Source organism: Anolis sagrei, chromosome 5, assembly GCF_037176765.1.
Source record: "Anolis sagrei isolate rAnoSag1 chromosome 5, rAnoSag1.mat, whole genome shotgun sequence".
Taxonomy (NCBI): Eukaryota; Metazoa; Chordata; class Lepidosauria; order Squamata; family Dactyloidae; genus Anolis; species Anolis sagrei.
In genome coordinates, this window is record NC_090025.1 from 70,127,188 (window position 1) to 70,153,522 (window position 26,335).

Here is a 26,335-nt window from a genome sequence, read left to right on the forward strand (position 1 = left end):
AGGGTAGGAAAGGGTTAGGGAGAGGCAGTGCACAGGATCATGCAAATTCCACACAAGGAACGCTGGGATGCCTGTCTGTGGTGTAGGAAACACATCAAATTGAAAATGAAATTCTCCCCAAATGAAAGCATTTTGTGGGTGGTGGGCTGTAGTGTTTGAAGAGGACATTGGCAGCGGTTGGGCTACATGTTCATGGTGCTCGCTCTAACCTGTAATGTCAATTGAGTGAGTGTCTTTGGAGGCTTCTCAGCACTTGGAACTATAGCCTGTTTGTAGAGGCGGGAGGCTGCTGTGTAAATGGACACCTCCACCTCATATACATTTTATTGTTTATTAGCCGTCCCCTGCCACATGTTGCTGTGGCCCAATCTGTGTATGCATTTTGTGTGTGTGTGTGTGTATTTGTGTGTATATGTATATATGTGGTTTGGCTTTTTAAGTCTCTTCCACTGTGTTTTTATGAGTGTTTTTTTTTATTGTGTCAGGAGTGACTTGAGAAACTACAAGTCATTTCTGGTGTGAGAGAATTGGCCATCTGCAAGGACGTTGCCCAGGAGACACCCTGATGATTTGATGTTTTATCATCCTTGTGGGCTTCTCTCATGTCCCCGCATGAGGAGCTGGAGCTGATAGAGGGAGCTCATCTGCCTCTCCCCGGATTCGAACTTGCGACCTGTCTGTCTTCAGTCCTGCTGGCACAGGGGTTTAACCCACTGCGCCACCGGAGGCTCCTTGTTTTTATGAGTGATGATCACTCATTGGCCTGATAGGTGTATTGTGTCCAAATTTGGTGTCAATTCGCCCAGTGGTTTTGAGTTATGTTTCTCCCACAAACGAACATTACATTTATATATATATAGATTCCTTTATGGTGCCTTGCTAACAAAGAGCAATTGTACCTCATTGCCACCAGGCGGAGCACCATGTTGCCAAATGTTACTCCACAGGCATTATATGGAATAGGAGTTATTCTTCCTGACAAGGTACTGGAACATGCAGTTCATAAAGCTCAGTGACTGGAAGTTAGATGCTAAAGCAACCTTAATAAGTGCACAATGATCAGTGGGAGTTGTTCTTTAAAAATGAAACCCAGCAGTCAGTCAATAGCCCTGTATTTAAAATATTACACGGCAAAATTATTTCACATCTTTCAAATGGAACTCGGAGTACAGAATATTTTTTTGTGTGTGAGAAACTGCAAGTTGCTTCTGGTGTGAGAGAATTGGCTGTCTGCAAGGACGTTGCCCAGGGGACACCAATATGTTTTACCATTCTGTGGGAGGCTTCCCTCGTGTCCCTGCATGGGAATCTGGAGCTGACAGGTGGGACCTCACCCCTCTCCCCAGATTCAAACCACCCACCTTTCGGTCAGCAGTCCTGCCGGCACAAGGATTGTGCATACAGAATGAGAGGGCACTTGTCTAGAAAGGCATAGAAAGGTGGCCAGGGGAGTTTTATGCAATTAAAATTTGTGTGCCAGCTGTGCCCATATCTTGGGAAGTCTGACTTGGCCATGGTGGTCCACGCTCTTGTTACATCCTGATTAGACTACTGCAATGCACTCTACTTGGGGCTGCCTTTGAAGACCTCCCGCAAGCTTCAATTAGTCCAACGGTCAGCAGCCAGGTTGCTCACCGGAGCGGCATACAGGGAGCATACAACTCCTCTGTTATGCCAGCTCCACTGGTTGCTGATCTGCTACCGAGCACAATTCAGAGTGCTGGTTAACCTTTAAAGCTCTAAACGGTTCTGGCCCAGATTACATGTACAAACGTATCTCCTAATACGAATCATCACGAAGATCATCTGGAGAGGCCCTGCAATTGATCCCACATTATCTGCTTTGAACTGCATTATATGGCAGTGTGAACTCAGATAACCCAGCCTAAAGCAGATATTGGGATTATCTGCCTTGATATTCTGGGTTATATGGCTTCGTGGAAGGACCCACAGAGGACTTTTCACTGACTGCTCCAAAACTGTGGAATGACCTACTGGAAGAGCTTCAATAGCTATCAAAATTCAAGATGCAACTGAAGACATTAGCTCTTCCAGCAGGCCTACCAAATCAATTTTAAAGTTTAGTTAATTAATGTTAAGCTACATTTTATTAGTAGTGTTGGTCTTCATTATGTGTACTATATTAATATATACGTTTTAATAGTATTATGTTTTATTTTTCCATGTCATACCCTGCCTCATGTTATAAGGGGAGGTAAATAACAAATCAATTTTATTGTTATTGTGTGACTTGACCAAGATCACTCTGTGGGTTTCCATAGCTGAGTCGGGATTCAAACCCTGGTGTCCCAGATTCTGGCTTGTCATGATGTCCGAATGCACTGAGGGCTCTTCCACACAATGATATAACCCAGAATATCAAGGCAGAGTAACCCACAATATCTGCTTTGAACTGGAATATCTGAGTCCACACTGCCATATATCCCAGTTCAAAGCAGATAATGTGGGATTTTTTTTTAGCTGTGTGGAAAGGGCCTGAGAATATTTCAGAAACTAAGGGCCCTTCTATATAGCCCTATATCCTAGATCAAGGCAGAAAATCCCACAATACTTGCTTTGAACTGGGTTATCTGAGTCCACACTCAGATAATGTGGGATTTTCTGCCTTGATATTCTGGGATATAGGGCTGTGTGGAAGGGCCCTAAATTGTTTTAAGTTGAATTGTACTTACTTCCAGTTATGTGCATATGCTGAATCAGGAAAAGAGAGATAAGATGCTAGACATTATTTGATCAATTGACAACTGTAACATGTAACAAGGCTCTGTGTGTAGGAATGGTCCTACTTTTCATTTTGCACAGAGGGGCCCCATTCTTTGCACCAGAGTAGCATCGCTGCCAACGAGCAGGAAAGTTGCCTTTTGGACAGACTGTTAGGAGTGTTACCAAAGCTGCTTTGGACTGGCACTGTGCCCACCCCTCTGGAATAGTTTCCTGACAAGCTGCCTAATCCCACCGCATGTTTTCCAGGCTGTTCTCCATTGCCATATATTGGATTGCACTCAAGGGTAGGAATTAAATGAAAAACAAACATCTGAGACACAACACAAATATTTAAAAGGCAAGCATGCAATCAAGATCGCTCCAGAGTCAACATGCCCCAAGCAACAAATGCTTATTTAAAGCAACCTAGAAATGAATACTGAAGGTTAGAGCGATCTCATCTAAAAATAATGTTCCATCTTGAATTTACTCCATGTAGACATTTCATTTGTACCCTACACTCCATCCTGCTCTCTTCATGTCTAATTAATTTGCTATTATTTGTTAACAAGTGTGAATTTATGTAACAAATGTGAAATACGAGGAATAGGGAGACTCAAAGAAATCTGGTCCCAGTTTCACCACAAACAACAGTGTACAATTATGAACCAGATTGTATATATGTTTCCCAGCTGTGGTAAAAAATTCCTACATTTAAGCCAAAAGGGAATTACACTGCGGGTTTGGGGTTTTAATCAGCAGAATTCTAATGCTGAATAATAATGCCATATTTTGTGCTGTCACATCAATGGAAAGAGAAAAGTAAACAGAAATATTCATAATGTTCCACTGTGCCTATGACTAAACACTTCACCAGATGATTTGCCCCTAACTCTAATTTTCCAACAGCTTTAATACAGCCCCCTGCCCCATAGTCCTTGCATTCCAACGCCAAATGACATTACCTTTCCAGCTCTAACTTTCATCGGATTTTGCACTTCTCCTTTACCCCTGTCCTGAAACTATTACACAAACTTTTAGCTCCCCCCCCCCCCCCCCGAGCTTAGTATCTATTACTATTCAGGCTAGGGATTGCTTTTATGATGTTGTGTTGTGTTACTGTGATGTGCTATTTTATTTTTTTATTATTTTGATTTCAATTTTGATTTGATTTGATTGTGTTGTGTTTTAATCTGTGTTTTTCCGGGCTTGTCCCTATGTAAGTCACCCTGAGTCCCTTTGCGGAGATGGAGGCGGGGTATAAAAATAAAGATTATCATTATTTGAAACACAAAAAGATTAGTATGCAGCAAACAAGGTCACTCTGCTGGCTATTGTATTGGATAATATGTCGGACCCTTCCCAAGTGTCTAGGACTGTGTGATGTATTGCCAAATAATGCGTGCAGATCCCAGTAGGGTGGCCTTTTGCAGTTGACAGATATTAATATTGTCAGTGCCAATTGTGTTTAAGTGCAGGCCAAGGTCTTAGGCACTGCACCCAGTGTGCCGATCACCACTGGGACCACCTTTACTGGCTTGTGCCAGTGTCTTTGCAATTATTATTAATAATTGTTAATTATTAATTGTTAATAATTATTAATTGTTAATTATTATTATTATGGAACTAATACAATGACAGATAAAAAGGAACATGGCAAAAAATAAGAGCAAATAAGAGCAAATAATGTCTTTGAGAGTCTGTGGCCCCTCCTACACTGCCCCATATCCCAGAATCGGATCCCAGATGATCTGCTTTAAACTGGATTTTATGTGTCTCCACTGCCAGATAATGTGGGATAAGCAGATAATCTGGGATCGTATCCTGGGATATAAATACAGTGTAGAAGGGGCCTGTGTGACTTGTTGAGCAGAATGTGATAGAGGACTTTATAGTGATTAATGATGGCTTTGCATCCTAACATATAGCAATTCACTAGTGTTCATAATGTCCTCTTTGTTCCTTCTTCTTCCACCTCTTTTAATATAGACTTTAGAGAGTTGTTTCCAAGAGCAACTGCGGCTCCAGGCTCAGGTGAGACTTCTGGATCACAATGTGAAACAGCAACAGGCAAAAATAATACAGCTTTTAATGGAGAGGGATGCTCAGAGCAAAGATAAAGGAGATGAAAACGGTGTTATCAGTCTGGGAGAAGAAAGAGAGTATACAGGTGAGAAATGAATCTCATTGTTGTTGTTTTACTTTTTATTGAGGCTTAAATTATAATACTGTACTCTCATCACAGTTTATAATCAATCCATCAGTCAAATTCTCAAGGCCTAATTCCAATTGCTTGTCGCAAGAGGAGTAGATCCGCTGAACCAATTGCTGAATGACAAGTCAACACTTATGTCAACTCCATTGATTCAATGGAACTGAGTTGAGTCATTCTACTATAACCCTCTCAAAAAGTGAAAGATGCATGAATCAAGTTTGTTTGTTGCTCTCCTACCGCCCCCGCCCCTACAGTGCTGCTGCTGCAGATCCCCATGGGTGCTTTATAAATGGACCATTTATTTATGAACTGTGACTGTTCCTTGTTATCCTTTCCCAGCATTTGATAGCCAGAGGTATTTAGTCTTGGAATATGAAGGCTTCGTCTAGCTGTCAAGTCGAATGCTGTAACTGTTGATATAAATACGCTGCTGTTATGCTAGCATTGAAAAAAGAGCTCTGAATTCCACCATGCTGTAATGGAAGAGAAGATAGGAAGCAAGGCTAGACGGGCCATTCAACAGAGACATCAACAACCTTTGCCTCTTCTCTTTCCACTGTTTCGATTACAAAAACATTGCAATGAGGAACCTATACACCTGAACTTGCTTCCCGTGTTTTCTCTGAGTGTTATCGCAGGCTTTCATGGCTGGAATCACTGGGTTACTGTGAGTTTTCCAGGCTGTATGGCCATGTTCCAGAACCATTCTCTTCTGACAAGTCTACATAGGGATCACCAAACACAGTGCCCAACACAACTCAAGAAACATGAAAGGCACTGCAAACTAATTCAACCTGAGAAGTCAGTCATGGCAGAGCACCTGATGAATCAACCTGGAAACAATAGTATTACTGGAGAACACAGAAATGCTGGAGCACTCTAACAACTACCATGTCAGAATACACAGGGAAGCCATTGAAATCCACAAGCATGTGAACAATTTCAACAGAAAGGAGGAAACCATGAAAATTAAGCAACTTTTAAAAGTTTTTTTAAAGTTTTTAAGCAACTTTAAATCTAAATATAAGTGATTTTAATGTTTGTATATATTTATGGTTTTATGTCCCGGCATTGAATGTTTGCCATATATATGTTGTGCTCTACCCTGAGTCCCCTGCGGGGTGAGAAGGGCAGAATATTAATGTTTTAAATAAATAAATAAAGTGAACGAAATCTGGCTACCAGTATTAAAAAAACTCTAAAATCAGGACAGTAAATAAAGAGCAACACTCAAAAACAGGGGAATTCAATACAAGAATCAACCAGGGCCAGCTAATACTTCCCAACAAAGGATTGCCCCAGGCAGCAACCAGCCAGGCTTTGAAACTGCAAGGCCATTAAATGCTAATCAAGGTGGCCAGTTGCAACATTCACACTTGCCTCAAGCAGACACGAGTTCTTTCCTCCACCCTGGACATTCCACAGATATATAAACCTCACTTGCCTAGTTTCCAAACAGACCTCACAACCTCTGAGGATGCCTGCTATAGATGTGGGTAAAACGTCAGGAGAGAATGCTTCTGGAACATGGCCATACAGCCCGGAAAACTCTCAGCAACCCAGTATTTCAAATATATTTAACAATACTGCAATTATTTCTGATGTTAGGACTGGAATGATGTTGAAACTGACCCCTGTAAATTGCTCTAGGAAGTTTGTTTTTCAGACTAAGGGTTTTAGCAAAAGAGCTGGACTTGGGAGTAACATAGGAAGCTGTCCTGTTCTAAGACCTTTCTTTTGGTTCCTGATATTCTCTGATGCTTCTAGAATGGGTTGAAATGACATCTATTCAAGGTGGCATGGTAGAACTTAATAATGTGAATGGTGATTCTTGTTGGCAGTACTCCAAGTGGAGAGGGCATCTTCTTATATAAAAATACATTTTCAGTAAATATCTCCTCTTCTCCTTCTTCCTCTCCTTCTTCTAATTTTCTCTAATTACAACACTCAATATATTTTACAATGTAAGTTCAAATAGAATATACCTAAAACAAGGCACTAGACAAAGTTTAAAAATAATTGTATCAAAAACATTAATTCCCAACAGTTTAAAAAAACAGTTAAAAACAGATTATAAAATATAGCACATTCCAGTTAAAATACTTTCTACAACATGCTGAAATAAAGACTGAGTGGAAAAGCTGGAAAATAATTGTCAGGGCCAATATGTAATTACGAGTTAGGTAAGTTTAGTTTCTAACTGTTTTCAGGTTAGGTATCTAGCCAGCAAAATACTATTGTATGGTTGGGGTTTTCCCCACAGCTTACAGTTTAAAGGTTTCGCTAAGGCATATCATGTGTCTTGGCTGAAGAATGTGAGTGGCATTTACTTCAAAGTGTACATGCAAGTAAGACCTGATCTTGTTTAATGCTTAATAAAATTCTCCAACAAGATTTCAGACTTCTTTACCCTTTCTGTTCTCAGCACTGTAGGATGGGTAGTGAAAGTGACAAAACCTATTAGCTAAAAGCATTATCATTTGGGGCTGACCTGAGACAGCTGCAAACTGACATCTTAATCACTTGTCTTAAGGTTCAGTATTTACTGCAGCTGCTTCCTTAGATGAGCTCCAACAGCAGGGACCCCTCTTGTCTCTGGAAACCCTTCATTAATCCTGCCCAGGGTCTCAGGAAAGGTTTGGTGCTGAAAGGTCCAGGCTGAAGATGATGGGCTGACGTCGGACTAGAGCTTGCCATCCTGTCTGCAGAGGGATGCAAGTCCCACACATTCTCTAAATTCTGACCCACAGAAATTCCAGGATGAGATTACTTTATGTAAGAATCATCAATGTCTAGCTTTTTGGTGCTGAAGCTCTTTGAGATTTAATAAAACACACTCTGAATTGCAACTGTAAGCCTTGAACTTGAAAAAGTTGCCCTTTGTGTTTTAATTCCCAGAATACCTCTGCTCCTAAGGACATACTTGTTGGATTACGAGTTTATAAATCACAAAGCTACCATATTTACTTGAGTCTAATGTGTCGAATCAAATGCACACCTCAATTTCCAAAACCCTGAAACCAAAAAGGAGGAAAGAAATTGCTGCCAAATGTAATGCGCAGCAGGAAAAGGTGCCCTCTTTGTCGTTTGGCCAAAAAAGGTGTGCTTTGCAATTTTTGCCTGCTGAGCATTCCTTCTTTGAAAACAAAAGTGTTAGAGCCTTCCAGCAATGGAAAGGAAAACCTTGGGATGCATCTATGCTGCAGAATGAACACATTTTAACTGTTTTGCTTCAATGCTATGGAATAATAGGGGCAGTTGTTTGAAAAGGTCTTGAGCCTTCTCCACCAAAGAATGCTGATGCCTCACCAAACTACAAATCCCAAGAATGAACAGCATTGGCAATTAAATGAAAGATGACGTCCCTCAAATAGGAGCTCTAGGTGCAATTCCTGAAGTAGCTTCCCCTTTGGCTTTGGCTCAGCACTAAAATTGCTGTATTATATGAATCTAATCGGCACTTTAGAGCCTCCAGTGGTGCTGAGCTGCTGAACGTGCTTACCAAAAGGTTGATGGTTCTAATCCGGAGAGCAGGGTGAGCGCCCAATGTTAGCCCCAGCTTTTGCCGACCTAGCAGCTCGAAAACATGCAAATGTAAGTAGATCAATAGGTACCACTCCAGCGGGAAGGTAATGGTGCTTCATGCAGTCATTCCAGCCACATGACCTTGGAAGCATTTATGGACAATGCTGGCTTAGAAATGGAGATGGGCACCACCTCCCAGAGTCGGACACAACTAGATTTAATATCAAGGGGAAACCTTTACCTTTACCTAAGTTTGGAGAGGCCATTTAGTAAAACAAGGTGAGCATTATATTTGAGTAAATACAGTAACTTCTCAAGTTCTGCTTGCAATCAAATCCTTAAATTTAACCTTGGAAACTAAATCAGTCATGTTTAGTATTTGGATGGAAGAATGGCAACCAGTACCAGTATTATATGTATTGGGCTATACATCAGAGGAAGGAATTGTCAAACCTCTCTGAGCATTCCTTGCCTAAGAAAACAATATTACATTCACATGACTGTCATAAATCAACAGGCAACTTGAAGGCTGCATAAAAACCAAGCAATAACGGTACAGTGGTACTAAGAACACTATATCAAACCATTTCACAGAATCTTGCCCATACTATTGGCAGGCAAATTTGAAAACAGTGTTGTGATTTAAACTATGATGATACATTATGATGTTTCATACTAATCATCAAGACTGATATCATAATGATTAAACCTCTTTTATGTGTGCCCTTGATTGCGAATAAATAAAGAGAAGTTTTAAAAGGTGTAACATACTCAGCAAGCCACAATCTATGGACAACAGGTGTCACTTGACTCAGTCGTAACCAGTTATACAGACCATTGTATAAGCATATAGATTTTAGAAGTCATGAGAACAAGACTAAATATGACTTTTTGGAAAAAAAAACTAATTATTTGGTTGATCGATTGACTGATTGTTGCAGACTGTGCTGAAATCTACAAGGCCGGATACACACAGAGCAGATTTTATAAGATAAAACCTGTCGGGAGCTCTGATGGATTCCTTGCCTACTGTGACATGTCAGAAGGAGGAGGGTGGACAGTCTTTCAAAGACGATCAGATGGAAGCCAAAATTTTGATAGGTAAGGTTTGGATTTAAACATAGAAATAAGATTCTTATGATCCCAATAATTCCTGGCAGTGAAATTCACAACACAGATTTTTAATGTGTCTCCTGAGAATACTGACTTCTGTTATGAGTATTCTCCATGGACCTGCAGTGCAAAACAAAGGTGAGAACATTTGACCCTCTAGATGTTCTGGGCTACAACTTGCATCATTCTTTACTAGTGACCATGCTGGCTCGAGCTTCTGTGAGCCAGATTCTTGACTAGGAATACTTGGAAATTTGACCATAGCGAATTCCACTATGAAGGGATCTGGTTATAGATCTGAATATTGTTATCCTTGGATATCTCACTTGTTTGCCTTAGGCCTAACATTGTGATCTTTTCAGTGTCTGTTTGTTTTTAATGCAATACAACTGTTTTGGTTAGCTCCTGACACGATAAATAAATAATGTCTGATGAAAACTTTTTGATTTGTCAAAAAGCTTTAATAATAGCTTAGCTCTCTTCTCTTTTTGTTATTGTTTTTAGCTTAGCTTTGTGGTGTTTTTCCTGGGGGTTTCATATTGGTTTTATGATATGCTATCTAGTCAGTCACCCATTGATATCTGTGCAATCTGTAATTTTTAAGATAATTTGGTAATCCACTTTGTATTGGATAAATCAAAGATGTACGCTTTATTTTCAGAGATTGGGCTGAATATGAACAAGGTTTTGGTGACTTTACTTCACCAGATGGCGAATATTGGCTTGGAAATAAAAATCTCCATTATCTGACTTCTCAAGGTAAGATCTGTAGAGTTCTGGTTCATTCGGGAAAAAGAAATCAGTGAGGAGAAGAAAATCTGTGGAACACTAAGAGCACAGTCTCAAACCAACTGTACGACTTCTCTGTAGACCCAGCTCAATGAAACATCATCATATATGCATACGTCTTTCTCAAAACCAGTCTTGCATTAGGCAGTATGAGGCAGCAACTGTAGGCAGATTTTACTAGTGGGCAAGATGTAATGTCAAAGTGTCAGCTGACACACTTGTATGTATCTGACACATAGCCTTCTATAGTCAGGTGAAGTTGAGTATGCTTTTATATAAGGAACTGGGAGAAGTATCTTTTTGTCCTTTGAGACAACAGCTAAATGTTTTGGCAAAGAACAAAGGGGCAACCTTGGCATACAGACTTCCTAGTTTTCCTACAGATAAACTTCTTTTAATCAATTATATTAAATTAATGTACGAATATGTACACGTTGAATTTGTTTCTATCTAAAGGTCAACATGCAACAAGGACTATCATTATACCCAATGGACTAAAGAAAATGATACTGACAATAATCATTTGTGGAGAACCATTGAAAATAATGAGGTATCAACATTTGTATACAATGATTAGTGAGTTGAGTAGGGTATATATATATACACACACACACACACACACACACACAGAGTATTTATATTCCGCCCTTCTCACCCCGCAGGGGACTCAAAGCGGATTACAATGCACATATACATGACAAACATTCAATGCCGTTTAGACATACAACATATATAGACAGGCATAGAAGCAATTTAACATTTCAACTTTTCCGGCTTCATGAAAATATGTTTAGTTCCGGCTACGGGGGAGCTGCCACTTCACTGTCCACTTGTGACACCGGATCCTTTGATGGAGTATTTCCTCATTCTTCTGCATGCTGCTTGAAGATTTTATGGCATCGTAAATTAGTTAAATTAGCCTCCCTGCATAAAGCGGTACCTAAATTTCCTACTTGACAGATGCAACTGTCTTTTGGGCTGCATAGGTTGACAGTAAACTAGATTATTAATGGTCGGGAGCTTACTCTGACCCAGGCTGGCTTCAAACTCATGACCTCTCGGTCAGTAGTGATTTAATGCAGCTGGCTATTAACCAGCTGCACCACAGCCTGGTTATAGATAAGGCCTGCCTTTTTGTTTTCACCTTGCTCTATTTTTCTTTGGTCTCAACCTTTTGATTCCTTCTTATTTGGAGATGACAATTGCTCTTTCTCTCCAGAAGTTTGTTCGTTCCTTTGTTTTTATTTATGTGGTAAGGAACATCCATGCGTCTCCGACCCCAACAATGAATGCTAACTTACGACCACATATGAGAGACAACTTTTTGGGGCTCTTCTAAGTTTAGGTCATCTTCTTTTCCCTATCTCTTTTTCCTAAAATGGATTTCTTGAAACACTTTCTACTACAAGCTCATATTGAACTTGCCCTGTTGCATTCCAATTACAATAGATACCAAATATTCCTACAAACTTTTGATACCTTCATTGCCTTATAGCATCATCATAACATCATGACATGAACTAACTGTTACTAGATCTTCTGAACCACAACTCCAAAATCTACAGTCAGACAGCACTTTCTTGGAGATACCCGCTTCTAATTCCTTCTACATGCCTTTCTTTCTTTATTCTGTAAAGTTTTCTCATCTCAGAGAGAAAAGCGATCCATTTCAACCCTATTAGAGAGCTGAAGTTTGAGAGAGGATTTATTTCATGTAAAGTGTTTCACTAGTAGGAGTCCATTCACATCATGATAAGGTCAACAATTTTCTTCTTACTGATAGCTACTTGATGGCAGAGACTTATAAGCATTGTGTCAGAATCTGATGGAATTGTGAAGCAACGCAACATCACATGCTAACTGCACAAGCCATGTCAGAATAATGATCTTGTGACTCTGTACTTAGTCTGGATCCACATTAGAATAAGCCTCTTTATTTTAACCTTCTCTTCTCCAAAAAGGAAGAGTTTATTCAGCATTTTCAGTCAGTACTAGAATTGTCATGGGTTTGTTTTGCTTTCATAAATTTGGAGATCACAATTTATTATATCAAGACCAGAGTAAGTATAGGCTCCAAGAAAGAACGCCTCTTTGTTAATCTCTAGGTCCTCTAGCACAACTCTATGATCAGCTTCCAGTGAAAGTTGAACACAGAGTCACCCTGAAAGATCTAAAAATTCTAGTGAATGTGGAAGGCCAACTGTACTACACAAAATAAGTAATGAACCCAGGTAATGAACTCCAACCGCAAGAAAGAGCAATGTAACATTCCAACTGTACAGCTATAGTCCTATTCCACACAGAAAGTTAGAGTTATTCCACTTTAGCATTATTCCACTTTAATTGCCATGGAATGCTAAGATTTGTAGTTTAGGGAGGGTTGTTTAGAGCCAGAGTGCTTCAATGCTTCACCAAACTGCAAACCACAGGATAGAAGTGGAATAATAGCACTATAACTGTGTAGTGTGAACAGGCCCAAGGAGTTGTCTCCAGAGAGTCATAGGGCTTATACAATCTTTGTCCTGCTTTCGGTTCCACCTCCCTCGCAAGTGTGACTGCTGGGGACAAGAGACAGGGCCTTCCCAGTGGTGGCCCTTCCCTCCTGGCCTTCAGAAGGAAGGTAAAAACTTGGCTATGGGACCAAGCCTTTAGCTACTAAGAGGTACAAGGAATGATAAGAGATTATGTGGTAAAGATATGATATTTGGAACAGCCTGGACTACAATTGTTGGATTGTGATTTCGATGTCTATATTAATGTTTTTAATTCTATGTTTTAATGTTAAATTATGTTGTGTTTTATGATTTAATTGATAATTGTATGTTATTATCATTTGTTAGGGTTTTTTTTAAACGTGAGGCATTGAATTTTGCCGTAATTATGTTGGAAACTGCTTTGAGTCCACCGTTGGGGTGAGAAAAGCAGTATACAAGTGAAGTAAATAAATAAATGAATAATCCTCAGTATTTTTTTTCTTCAGGAAATTATACCTTAAAAATTTATCTTTCTGATTTTTCGGGTGAACAACGCTTTGCACAATATGAAAATTTCCGGGTGGCTGACGAGCAGGTAACAAAGTTAACTTTCACAATGGAGAAATTTCAATTAGAAATTAGAATTTTGATATTATAGATGGAAAAATGTTTCAAAACTACCAAACATGTTGAGGGATAGGGTGTTTAGTTAAGAGAGTGTTGGACTTGGGCCAGTAACAAGTCAAATCCCACTTTGATGACCTTCAGAAAGCCATTATTTCTTGGTCTAACCTACTTCACAAAGTTAATGGGAGGTTACAATTGGACCACATCCATTCATATGTATGGCCCAGAATTTACTAGTAGAAGGATTGATAAATACGAATATTTCAAAACTAAATATCAATAGACCACTATTTGATCAAGTGATGGACACTACAACATTGGGAGGGTAATTCTGATTTGGCATTTCACCTTCCTTCTTTTGGCCAAATGTTGGATCATTCACAAAATCAAGATTTCTACCCAAACGTTTGCAACCAGTCTGTTGATAGTACAAAAAGTATTCTCATAGGATTTTATATTGGAAATCTGATTTGCACAATCAAACGTCTTTTGTTAAATCCAGAGTGGTTCTGCTGAAATCAAACTTAAATTAGCCACGACTCACTTAAGTTTCAGTTCTTTTAATTGAACTATTGGATCAACTTTTTTTTCTTTTTGATCATTACTTTCAGTATCACTGCATGTTGAATGACACTGAATGACATATTTGTATTTATTTTAAAATCTGTTTGGTTTATGCATGAAACTGTGGGTTGTTTATATGATTCTACTATGTCTTTTGCTTTCTCCAAACCTTTCACTAGAGTTCCTACACAATGAGTTGTGGACGATATTCTGGCACAGCGGGGGACTCCCTCACTGGAGGATTTCACCCTGAAGTCAAATGGTGGGCAAATCATCAAGGAATGAAATTCAGCACGAAAGACAGGGATAATGACAACTATGAAAATAACTGTGCAGAAGAAGATAATGCTGGCTGGTGGTTTAACAGGTTGGATATCTTTTTGTCTTCCTTCTTTTCAAAGTATTTTTCACTGATGCAGACTTTAAACTTGTTTATACCAAGACAAAAAAGTCTGTATACAGATCACAGCCTCTCAGCTCAACCCAGTGGTAGCACAGACTCACTTTCTACTCCATCTGCTTTGGTACAGCATTGCAAAAATATCTAATTTCCTTATTAAAGCTGCCATTCTCTGCATCAGGCCCGTAGCCAGGATTTCATTTCCGAGGGGGGGGGAGGGCTAAAACTATTTCAGGGGGATTTCGGGGGGGGGGGGTGAGTTTTGGGGGGGGGGCTGAGTCTGAGTGAAAGAGGGTCCAGCCTAGCAAACCTTTTGTATCATTACCCCAATACCCCCCATGCATATGGGATATATTGAGTATGGTGATCAGATCATGATATGAATAAACATAACAGTTTAAATAATGCACCAGTAAGGCCTTTTTGCGAACCACCATGAGAATTTCCGGGGGAGGGGGCTGAAGCCCCTCAAGCCCCCCCCCCCCCCCCCCCGGCTACATGCCTGCTCTGCATACTTATTTGCTGATAAGTTTCATTGAATTTGTGGATGTTTACTTCTGTGCCCAGCTGGGAAATGTTACATTTTTGGAATATTAATTCCAGAATCTTCTAGGAGTTGATTGTGCTCTCTAGGGGATTCTGGGAGCTTTAATTCAAAATAAAACTTTCCACAGCTCTGCATTTGAGTCTGAATTCTTACGACTAACGCTGCTACGGAGAAAGTGATTATAGCAAAGATCTGCTTTAATCCTCTGGTATTCAAGTAACACCTGCAAAGTGATTCAGAAGATAACATTGTGCAGTCCCTTATTGATCTTCGAGCCCTCTCTGCTAACTGGTTTTCTCCGGCAATTCTACAAAACAAGATTGCTAAGAAACCATAATCACAGTATTATTCTGGATTTCTGCAGGCAAAAGAAAAGCAGGCATTCCTGCAAGACCAAAAGAAACAGGAAGTTGCCTTTTATTGAATTATTTGTTTCACCAATCCAATATTGCCAACTTAGACTGGCAGCAGCTCAGCAGGATTTCATGAAATACTTTCCTAGCCCTGCCTGGGGATGCCTGGTGTTTCCCCATTCACCTACAATAGAGTCTCGCTTATCCAAGCATCACTCATCCAACTTTCTGTATTATCCAACGTAGTCTTCTTCCCTCCCGAATCCACAGCTGTTTCAATATATTGCAATGTTTTGCTGCTAAATTCATAAATACAATAATGATTGCATAACGTTTCTTTGTATTGAACTGCTTTTTCTGTCAATTTGTTGCAAAAATGAGGTTTTAGTGCTTAATTTGTAAAATCATAGCGTACTTTGATGTTCAATAGGCTTTTCCTTAATCCCTCCTTATTATCCAACATTTTTGCTTATCCAACGTTCTGCTGGCTCGTTTATGTAAGTGAGACTCTACTGTACTTACCAGTTTGTGATCTGCTCAGTGTCTAAAATCATACCCATGTGTTCAGGATAGGATGGTGGTGTTCAGGTTGGCATGAGTGTGCAAGTTCAGCATTACACTTGGCTCAACCACCATTGTCATCATGAGATTACATTAAAGATAAGCAGCTATAATTGCAGTATTGTTAAATATATTAGAAATGTATAGCAAACAACCTGGGGTGGGCACAGGAAGGAATAAAATGTAGCTTACAGTTACTTTCCTTGTTTAAAATTAACTTGTACTCATTTGAAATATGCATTTCACTCAATCTTTGGTTTGCTTTGCTACACAATGAACGGCTTTATTGACAATCTGCACCTTTGAATCAGAGTGATGCGTACATATGGATGTGTTTTCATTGTTTATCCCATTCTATGTAATTTTCTGTATTGCACTTTTTGTATTGTATTATTATGTTGTAAGCCGCCCCAAGTCCCCTGGGGAGAGGAGGCAAGATATAAATAAACATCATAATCATCATCATTATTATTTTACTGACACAAAAGCACAGTATGTCACAGCAAACGAGATCTATATGCTGGATTTAGTAAATCTCGTTTTCTGTGACATACTGTGCTTTTGTGTCAGTAAAAAAAATAATATATATGCTGGATTTTGTATCACAAAATCACAAGTCGAACACTTCCCAAGCATTTAGGACTGTGTGATTGAATGATGCGCGCAGATCCAAGTAAGGTGGCTTTTTGCAGTTGACAGATCGTGATTTTGTCAATGTTTATTGTTTTCAAATGCCGTCTGAGATCTTTTGGCATGGCACCCAGGGTGGCGATTACTGGTTTATCCCAGAGCCATTATTATTATTAATAATAACAATAATAATAATAATATTATATCTCACAATTTACTATTCATTGCCCAGGTTTCAGCAGTGAGCTAGAGTAGATACTACCAAAGTGGAAACCCTATCTGTTAGTCATAATGCAAGTTGTGCTAATTCTCTGTAACACAAAGAGTTGAGTTTAAAATGTGCCAGCCTTCCCCATTCCTTCACATGTTTAACCACAACTTCCATCATTCCCAGTCACCATGGTCAGAACTGCCTTCTGCAGTGTTTCTGGGAAAGCTGCTGTAGGAAAGCAATGAGGTGGTTGGAAGGAAATGCAGGTGGAAATGGGTTGCAGATTTCTTTTCTTTCTTTTTCTGTCATGTAGTGCTTTACATTGCCCTGTCTGCAGTTCTAGAGGCTATTGGCAGCAACCCAGTTCTGACACACAGGTCTGTCACCATCCGATCTTGTTTGGCTCTCAGCCACATCAGATGTGATCTTTGTAGGATAAGATAGGAATGAGTTAGTAATGAGAGTGGGTATCATTTTCCACCCCTTCTTCTTAAGGACTCAGCATGTTTTCAACAACATCCTAGGGGGCTATGAGGACTACTCAGCCTGTTATGAGCAAGGGAAATACAGAAATGATTGCATTTAAGATACATCCCTAGCATATCTCAGGAAACTGTAATACTGCTAGATTCTAGTGCTTGCAGAACACAGCCAGGCTTTACAGTTATGCAACAACCACTGTGGAAATATCCATGTTCCTTTAGAAATTAGATGTCTTTTTAAAAAAGCAATCGAAATGCACTTGGCAAAGGATGCCAATTCACATTAGCTTCATTCTTTCTCTGTGTAGTATTTTATTTGTTCTGGATTTGTGCATGGAAACTGCCCAGACCTCATAACTGAACAGACTCTATCAATATATGGCTGTAAGGGTCTTCCCATCTGTTCCAAGTTTATCCGAAGCCAAATTCCCTGTGTGAAAGTCCTCATCAGTTTGTTTCAGTGCTTTATCACAAATGTGATAAAAAGGAGGAAGTGAACCTGTGTACAAATCCTGTTCCAATAAAGTCAAACCTTCCACTGACTTCAGAAGGAAATTTGTTTGTTGCAGGAGACTTTTGAAAAGTCACATTGGTTTCTGGTGACTCACCATGGAATGTCAGGCCAATGAATCACATTTTAAGAGTCACAAAATAATTATAGTAAATGTTTTATTCCTGCTCTTGTTTAGTTTTTGCTACTGGTTCATTACCAAACATAGACTTAGCTAGAACCTAATTTGCCTTCCACAAAGTTAAGAGACTTCATAGTTATGACATGAAGATTTCATCCATCTCTTCTGCAGCTCTAAAAAAAATTAAATTTTGCTTCTGGGGTACTTACTTAAGCAATCCTTCATTGTCTGAGTATGATGGTCTTCCAAGTGTCTTGGTGATGGGTCCGTAGATGACTGTGGAGCCCTATTTTTGATCCGCATGTTCTTCCATAGTGAGGGCATCGGTTTCCAGGTGGAAGGCGGTCCCGGTTATGGTTACCTTGATACACCTTCCTCTTGGCATGTTTCTCCCTTTCTCCCTCCATTCGTGCCTCTTCGAATTCTGCAGCACTGCTGGTCACAACTGACCTCCAGTTAGAGCGCTCAAGGGCCAGGGCTTCCCAGTTCTCTGTGTCTATCCCACAGTTTTTAAGGTTAGCTTTAAGCCCATCTTTAAATCTCTCTTCCTGTCCACCAACATCCTGTTTTCCATTCTTAAGTTGGGAGTATAATAACTGCTTTGGGAGAGGGTGATCAGGCATTCGGACAACGTGGCCAGTCTAGCAGAGTTGATCGCGTAGGAGCATCACTTCAGTGCTGGTGGTCTTTGCTTCTTCCAGAATGCTGACATTTCTCTTCCTGTCTTCCCAAGGGATTTACAGGATTTTTCAGTAGCAACACTGATGGAATCATTCCAGGAGTTGAATGTGACATCTGTAGACAGTCCATATTTCGCAGGCATATAACAGGGTTGGGAGGACAATAGTTTTATAAACAAGCACCTTGGTCTCCCTAGGATGTCCCAAACTTCAAACACTCTCTGCTTCATTCAGAAAAAGGCTGCACTCGCAGAGTTCAGGCAGTGTTATCTTTCAGTGTCAGTGTTGACTTTTGTGGAGAGGTGGCTGCCAAGGTAGCAGAAATGGTCAACATTTTCTAATGTTACATCATTGAGCTGAATTTCTGGCATTGCAGAGGGATTGGCTAGTGCCTGAGGAAGAGCACTTTGGTTTTCTTGATGTTCAATGAGAGATTGAGCTTCTCGTATGCTTCTGCAAAGGTGTTTAGAGTGGCTTGTAGGTCTTTTTCTGAATGCACAGATATTACGTTATCATCATCATATTGGGATTCTATAACACATGTTGTTATGACCTTGGCTTTCAATCTGTTGAGGTTAAATAGCTTGCTATCTGTCCGTTAGGTGATTTCTAATCTGGTGGGAAGCTCCCATCAACAAGATGAAGTATCATAGCAATGAAGATGGAAAATATGGAAGAGCATTGAGTAAAGAGAGAAGAAAACAGCTGCAGGTGGAGAAAATGACAAAAACCCATTTTCTTTTAAATGAAAGAGAATTCATAATCCAAGCAAAAAAATATTTTGGCAAATATGAAAGACAAATTAAATTTACTACAGCTCTATCCCAGAACCTTTTTGAAATGACCTTTTTTGTATAACAGCTCCCAGAATCCCCTATTTCTTTCCAATTTAACTTTAGTATTTATAGGTTTGCAAGCTCAGTTGGCATTCATATGCTTATATATTCTTTGTGATTTGAACATCGCATGGTTGCTCTGAAATCCAGAGATACCTGTTCAGAGCTAGATTAACCATTAAGCTGGGCATGCCATAGAGTGAAACTGGAATCCATGCAGTAATGTCATAGAAATTATATCTGTATCTCAGAAATTCACAAATCAGGGGAGGAAGCAGGCATGCTGTGTGTCACAGAGAAACTTAAATAACTACCCCTTGACTACAAATAGACATATACCTATAGTCCTGAACATCCTGAACCTCAGTGCATATTAAGTGTGGGATTAGCTACTTTAACTGGATTACAGTTAGTTTAATGCACCCAACACCGAGATGGTCCATGGCCTAATTTCAGATGCTGCCAGACAAGCTTTGCAGGGGAAATTATTTATAACAGTGTTGAGTTAGACACATCTCTATTACTGTTGCCATTTAAGTTTCACAGACCTCTAATTAGGGGGAAGCAAATTGCAGGATCTATCCAAGAAAAGCATAATTAAATTGACCAATTTCAACAGTCACAACACAGTGGTACTCTGTGGTCCTTCTGTTGCTTTCTGGAAAACTTACTTTATGTAATAGCACTTTAAAGTAAGTTTTAATTAAGTTATTTCAAAAAAAAGCATTGACATTGAACAGGTTTGATGCTGAAATGAGGTTTAGGTGTTGTTAATCCCTCTATGTGTTTTATAATTGTTTTCTACATTTATATTCTATCTCTCTTTGAATTAATCTAAGGCAGTATTCTTGACTGTTCCATTCCTTTCCACCTTCCCATTATATATTCACAACCTTGGAAGGCTAAAAGTAGTAGGACCAAATCACAAAGTAAGTTTCCACAGCTGAGCAGAAACCTGAACTTAACTACTTTAAACTCCAATTGAGTGCAATAAATGTTATGCCACATTGGCCCACTTTTGTTTTTTCATATATGCTTAAAATTAAAAGTTATGGTTAGCCACTTCGAGTGCCACATTAGGTACAAAGAAACGTAATAAATATAAGTGCTAGAGTATTTGCATAGCCATTCCTGAATGCAATCCACTGTAGTTTTAGCAGTCCTTGAAGGAATTCCACTTTCCCAAATGAATACCAAGACAATCAATGATATTTCAAGGACTATTGGGCAAGTGAGCATATCAACAAAAGACTCTCTCCTTAAATCTATAGCAGAGCAACTTATTAGCAGCAACGTGATCCAGCATCAGTAGCCAAAAGTGATAAAAAGAACAAAAACACAAATACCAATATTATCTCTTCCATAGGAGGCTTTTCTTTGTAGTAAAATAATATGGTTGCACTATTTACAATAACAAGGTTTCCATGACACAAATAAAGTTCTTTTTACTTCCTTCTTTGCTTCCACGCTGGGCTTCTTTCTCATGAAGATAAACAGCTTCACTCTCACAGAGCTTCCTCTCACACCAAACTTACAAAGGGTCCTCACACAGTAGCTTTACACACAGCTTCATACACGAGGCCTCCAACCTAGGGCTTCTTTTTTCACACCAGGCCTACTCATAGTCTGAGGCCTTCTCACAGACTAAAGCGTATCTCACACTGAAGCTTCGCTCACAGACTAAGGCTTACCTCACACTGTGAGGCTGTCTCACAGACTGAGACTTTTCTCCCACTGAGGTTTATCTCAGACAGTCGACTACTATGCTACAGGCACACCTGCTTATATAGAACTGCAGCTTTTTCTGAGTCACTGCATTCATTTAACCCATTCAGTGCTTGACTCACATTTTTGTAATTTAAAATATCTAGTTAATTTTTAATATCTCTGACAAGGACATCTGGAGTTGCATCAGAAAAACCCTTATTTTTCTCTCTCCAGTGCTGAATCCCAGCAAGCTATCTTGGCACAGTAAATTCAATAAACCACCTCATTAAATAATCATCAATGCATCTGATGAAGCAGACTTTGGTCTGGGAACACTTTATGGTACCATAAATATGTTTACCTCTTAGACTCGTTATTGAGATAGATACATATTGAAGATGCTGAGAGGAAGAAATCTGGCTATCTTGAGATTTACAAGTGGAAGCCTCTGAATAATCTGATGTGATCCTAATGCACCTCAACAATGTGTAGCCTGTACAGTAATAGGGAAAACTTTGCACCAGTGAGGAGGTTTTCTGTTTCTCTAAAAGAACGGCAGTATGAAAGCAATGTTGGGTGCCATGCCTGAAAATGACAGTGCCTTCCTTCCCTTTACTCTGTGTTTGCTGTTTTGTTTTGTTTCCTAACTGTGCCTTTTGTCCCAAACAATGAAGCTTTCAGAAGAGGAGTGCTGTAAGCAGGAACCAAACAGACAGTCACAGACCAAGGGAAAGTATTGGCAATAGACATAAAAAGAGAAAGGATGCAGCTCCCTAAACTGCTTGGAAAGGGGCTGCCAAGAGGGAGAAAAATCTGATTTACTGAGATGTAGCAGGGACTTCTTTTTGCCCCTTAGCAAATCAAAAAATCACAAAAAACAGTAGGAAGAATCTGATTTGTTTGAGGCCAAATCAGATTTCAGCCCAAAAAGTCAAATAATCTGTTAGCTCTAAAAAGAAGCATGTCTACATGCAATTATAGTTAAACTATGAAACTCACAGCCACGAGAGGTGATTTGACAGCTTTAAAAGGAAAAGAGATAAATTCATAGAGGATTGAGTCATAAATGGATGCTAGCCACGATGGATATTATGTTGTTATTTGGTTTTTTTTAAATGAAGAGGCTTTCAAAATACCATAAAATGACAGGAAAAACAGAAAAAACTAAGATATAAAAACTTTAAAAGTAATATAGACAAGAAGAAAAGTAATTTTCAACTTTCTTTTCAGCAGTTGTAAAGAAAGTGCCTGGCAGCTGTGATGGACTGGATGAGGGCTAGCAAGCTGAGGCTTCATCCAGACAGGTCAGAGGTCCTCCTGGTCAGTCTCGAGGCTGATCGGGGTAAAGGGTGGAACCTGTGCTCAACGGAGTTACACTTCCCCAAAGACACAGGTCCACAGTCTAGGGGTCCTCCCGGACTCAGCGCTGACTCTTGAAGCTCAGGTGTTGGTGGTGACTGGTAGGGCCTTCACACAATAAAAACTTGTGCACCAGTTGAGACCGTATCTCGAAAAACCTGACTTGACCATGATGGTCCATGCCTTAGTCACATCTAGAATGGACTACTGCAATGTACTCTAGGTGGAGCTGCATTTGAAGCAGCTTGGAAACTGCAGTTAGTGCAAAGGTCGGCAACCAGATTACTATCTGAGGCTAGTTATAGGGAACATGCCATGCCCCTATTAAAGCAGGTCCACTGGCTGCTGACGAGTTTCCAGGCCCAATTCAAAGTGCAGGTTATTACCTATAAAACCCTATACAGTTCGCGTCCGCATGCGGTATCTTCAAGACCGCATCTCCTTCTATAAACCAGTGCAGGCCTTAAGATAAACTCCTCTCGATCCCACCTCCATCTCAAATACTGTTGGTGGGGATGAGAGAGGACCATCTCGGTGGTGGTTCCCCAGCTGTGGAATGCCTTCTCTAAAGAGATTAGGGTAGCTCCAACTCTCAAAGTTTTCCGGAAACACCTGAAAATATGGCTTTTTAAATAAGCCTTTGACCATGTTTAGGGCTTATGGCCTTAATCACTATATTTGAAAACTTAGTGAGTTAACTTCTGCATTTTATTGGCACCAATATTGTACACAGCCACTATTTTTGTAGCTTGCAGGGTTTTATAGTATATTTTAAATTAATAGGGGTTGTTTTTTTTTGCAATTTTAAGTATAACTGGGTCAATTTTATTTTTATTAATTTTTATTTTTCTGTATCTTGTTGTATTTGTATTTTGTTGCACTATTGAGTGCTTTATGTGAGCCGCCTCCCCTTCAGGGAGATGGTGGCAGGATACAAATAAAGCTTTATTATTATTATTATTATTATTATTATTACACATGATATATCCATACCCCTCTCTCTAAAACTGCATCAAACATTGCTTCCAATAACCAAATCTTACTATCAAAACCAAAAGCTATTAGATCATTTTCCTTCCTTCCTTCCTTCCTTCCTTCCTTCCTTCTTTTTTTGTTTTTTGTTTGTTTGTTTTTTGTTTTGTTTTTTGCAAAAAGTCCATAAGGGGTTTCCAATTAACACTTCTATACCCTCCTGAGGATTTTCGAAAACTATCAGCAAATGCCCTTAGCTAGTACATTTCTTTTTTTATCCCTATACTCAAAATCATCTCATCTTGTCTTATATCTCTATTCAAAACCTGAATAAGAAAAACAACAAAAGCAAACACAGTGGATATACTTGTCTTGAGCCTCTTTGGATCTCACAATGCTTTGTTAACTCTCCATTTACTAACTCATTTAATGCATTTATCTGCAAGCTTCATTTTTTCTCAAAGCTCTAAATAAGAAATTTCAGTTCAAATTATCAAAAAGCCTTTTCTGCATGCTACAACAGATACTATTAGAGGCACCAGGCATGTAGCCGGGGGGGGGGGGGCTTGAGGGGCTTCAGCCCCCCCCCCCCCCTCAAATTATCATGGTGGTTCGCAAAAAGGCCTTACTGGTGCATTATTTAAACTGTTATGTTTATTCATATCATGATCTGATCACCATACTCAATATATCCCATATGCATGGAGGTATTGGGGTAACAATGCACAAGGTTTGCTAGGGTAGACTCTCTTTCACTCAGGCTCAGCCCCCCCCCCCCCCGAAACTCACCCCCTCCGAAACCCCCCCCTAAAAAAAATTCAGGCCCCCCTGAAACAAAATCCTGGCTACAGGCCTGAGAGGCACTATATCTCTGTAAGATCAATTGTTTGAGAACACATATAGGGAGGTGCAGGTCTTATTTATGGCTTTCCTGTGAGCTAATAATGGTTAATTTCTTTGTGGAAAAAAATGATGGCCTAGATAGACCTTTCATTTGGTTTCAAGCATTTTAAAATATATTCCCCATATGGAATTCTGTCAGAGGTTTAGTAAATCTCTTCGTTTTCCTGCCTGTCTGGAACTATAAAAACATGAGAATTATCAAGCACCTGGCAGACAATGGTGATCAGGCATTCTGCGCAGCTTGATCTCACGCATGTTTACTTGGAAATTAAATCCCACCGCATTCAGTGAGGCTTACTACTATGCCACTCTGCATAACACGGTGCCCTTTGCCTGCTTCATGTTCTGTCCAGGAGGAAAAAGAAACGTAAATCACTACTGAATTCCAATCTACCATCAGCTGTTGGCTGGGGATTTTGAGGTGAAGCCCAAAACAGTAACTTTTCTAAGCTCTGATTGCACACTGCATATCGTTACAAGTAAGTTATATGTTGTTCACTCTGGCAATGGCTTCTTTGAAGATGGTGACCGTACTGCTGGTGTACATAAGAATATTTTCTTTGGAAAGGTAGCTATTGTGCCAGCAGATGGAGGGGATGCAGCAGTCCTTTCTCATTTTCCACTACAGATAGAAAGGAAAGTGGTGCCAAAGTTAAACATTGTATCATAGGATCCTGTAGTCATTTGCTTGGAGGTAAGCCAAGGTGTGTAACGAAATGGAAAGAGGACAATAGCTCCCAAAAAAGTCCTCAAATTTGCAGAAACTAAAGCTTTCTAGCAACCAATTTTCTAGCACTGCAGACATTTGCATTTCAGAAATTACGCCTTCAGTTGACCATTTAGAAAGATAATTTATGTACCCAAAGAAAAAAACAGGCAATGTTACCAAGAGAATGAGAATACTGCACATCTATTTATGACTAGCAATGTCTTACTCCCTGCAGTGGAGCCCCTGGTCGTGTAGTGCATTAAATCCTTGTGCCAGCAGGACTGCTGACTGATAGCAGTTCGAGTCTGGGGAGAGTGAGTTGAGGTCCCTCTGTCAGCTCCAGCTCCCTATGCAGGGACATGAGAGAAGCCTCCATCAAGGATGGTAAAACATCAAACATCCAGGCATCCCCTGGACAACATCCTTGCAGATGGCCAATTCTCTCACACCAGAAGTGATTTGCAGTTTCTCAAGTCACTCCTGACACACACACACAAACTCCCTGCAGTGCTAGAATTTGGCGACTGAATGAAGGTTTCCTTTGGAGTGCAGCATTCTTAACTGAGGGAGGACAGTTCCCCCATTGGTAACTACACCTGTGAGTAAGCTACATTCCACTGAATAGGAAATACATCCAGATATGACTGAAGAGGCTGAAATCCCTCCGTATAATTCAAGGCATCAAATCCCTTATTTTCTGGAGTACAACGTCCAGAATCATCCAGCCAGCACTGCCACTAGGGGATTCTAGGAATTGTATCTCAAAAAAGCAAGTTCCCAAAACTCTAGAATACTTGAATGAGACTAAGCAGTTGTTGCACTCCAGGCAGGGAAAGCCCTCTGACTTTAAACACATCTGAGTAAAAATACAAGCAGTTTATTGAAGATATTTTAAAAGCAGTAGCAGTAAAAAGCAACCCACAAAAACAGGTAAATCCAATTAGGTAGGTAGGTAGGTAGGTAGGTAGGTAGCTGGGTAAGTAGAAAGAAAGAAAGAAAGAAAGAAGCAAATAGTCCAGGAAGTTAGTCCATCAGAGTTCATGAAAACAAATACTGAAACTTCCAAGGTAAAACCCCAAAACTTGAACATGAATCAAACAAGGTACTTAGCACAGGAATCTATCCAAGGCAAGGCTTCCAGAGACCTGGGACAACGTCTTGACTCAATTCCAACATTGCTTCAGCTGGCTACAGATTCTATACTTGGCACTTTTATCCCCTGATCTACTCTATATCCCAAGCAGCCAGGAATTGATTTCTTTTCAGCCTTGACTCTGTTATCAATTTATCTCGCAATCTGGCAGAGTGCCTGAGAGCTTGGT

At 39.8% G+C, this 26,335-nt stretch overlaps 1 protein-coding gene across 1 annotated transcript in view; it reads left to right on the plus strand.

Annotated features, from left to right (window-relative positions):
• Positions 1–26,335, plus strand: part of FGL1 (fibrinogen like 1) — a 46,174-nt gene that overhangs the window by 10,911 nt on the left and 8,928 nt on the right. Inside the window, exons 3-7 of the mRNA XM_060778578.2 lie at positions 4,714–4,894; positions 9,406–9,565; positions 10,239–10,336; positions 13,347–13,435; positions 14,211–14,398. Coding sequence (XP_060634561.2) covers positions 4,714–4,894; positions 9,406–9,565; positions 10,239–10,336; positions 13,347–13,435; positions 14,211–14,398 — 716 coding nt within the window. The remainder of the gene's footprint in view (positions 1–4,713; positions 4,895–9,405; positions 9,566–10,238; positions 10,337–13,346; positions 13,436–14,210; positions 14,399–26,335) is intronic.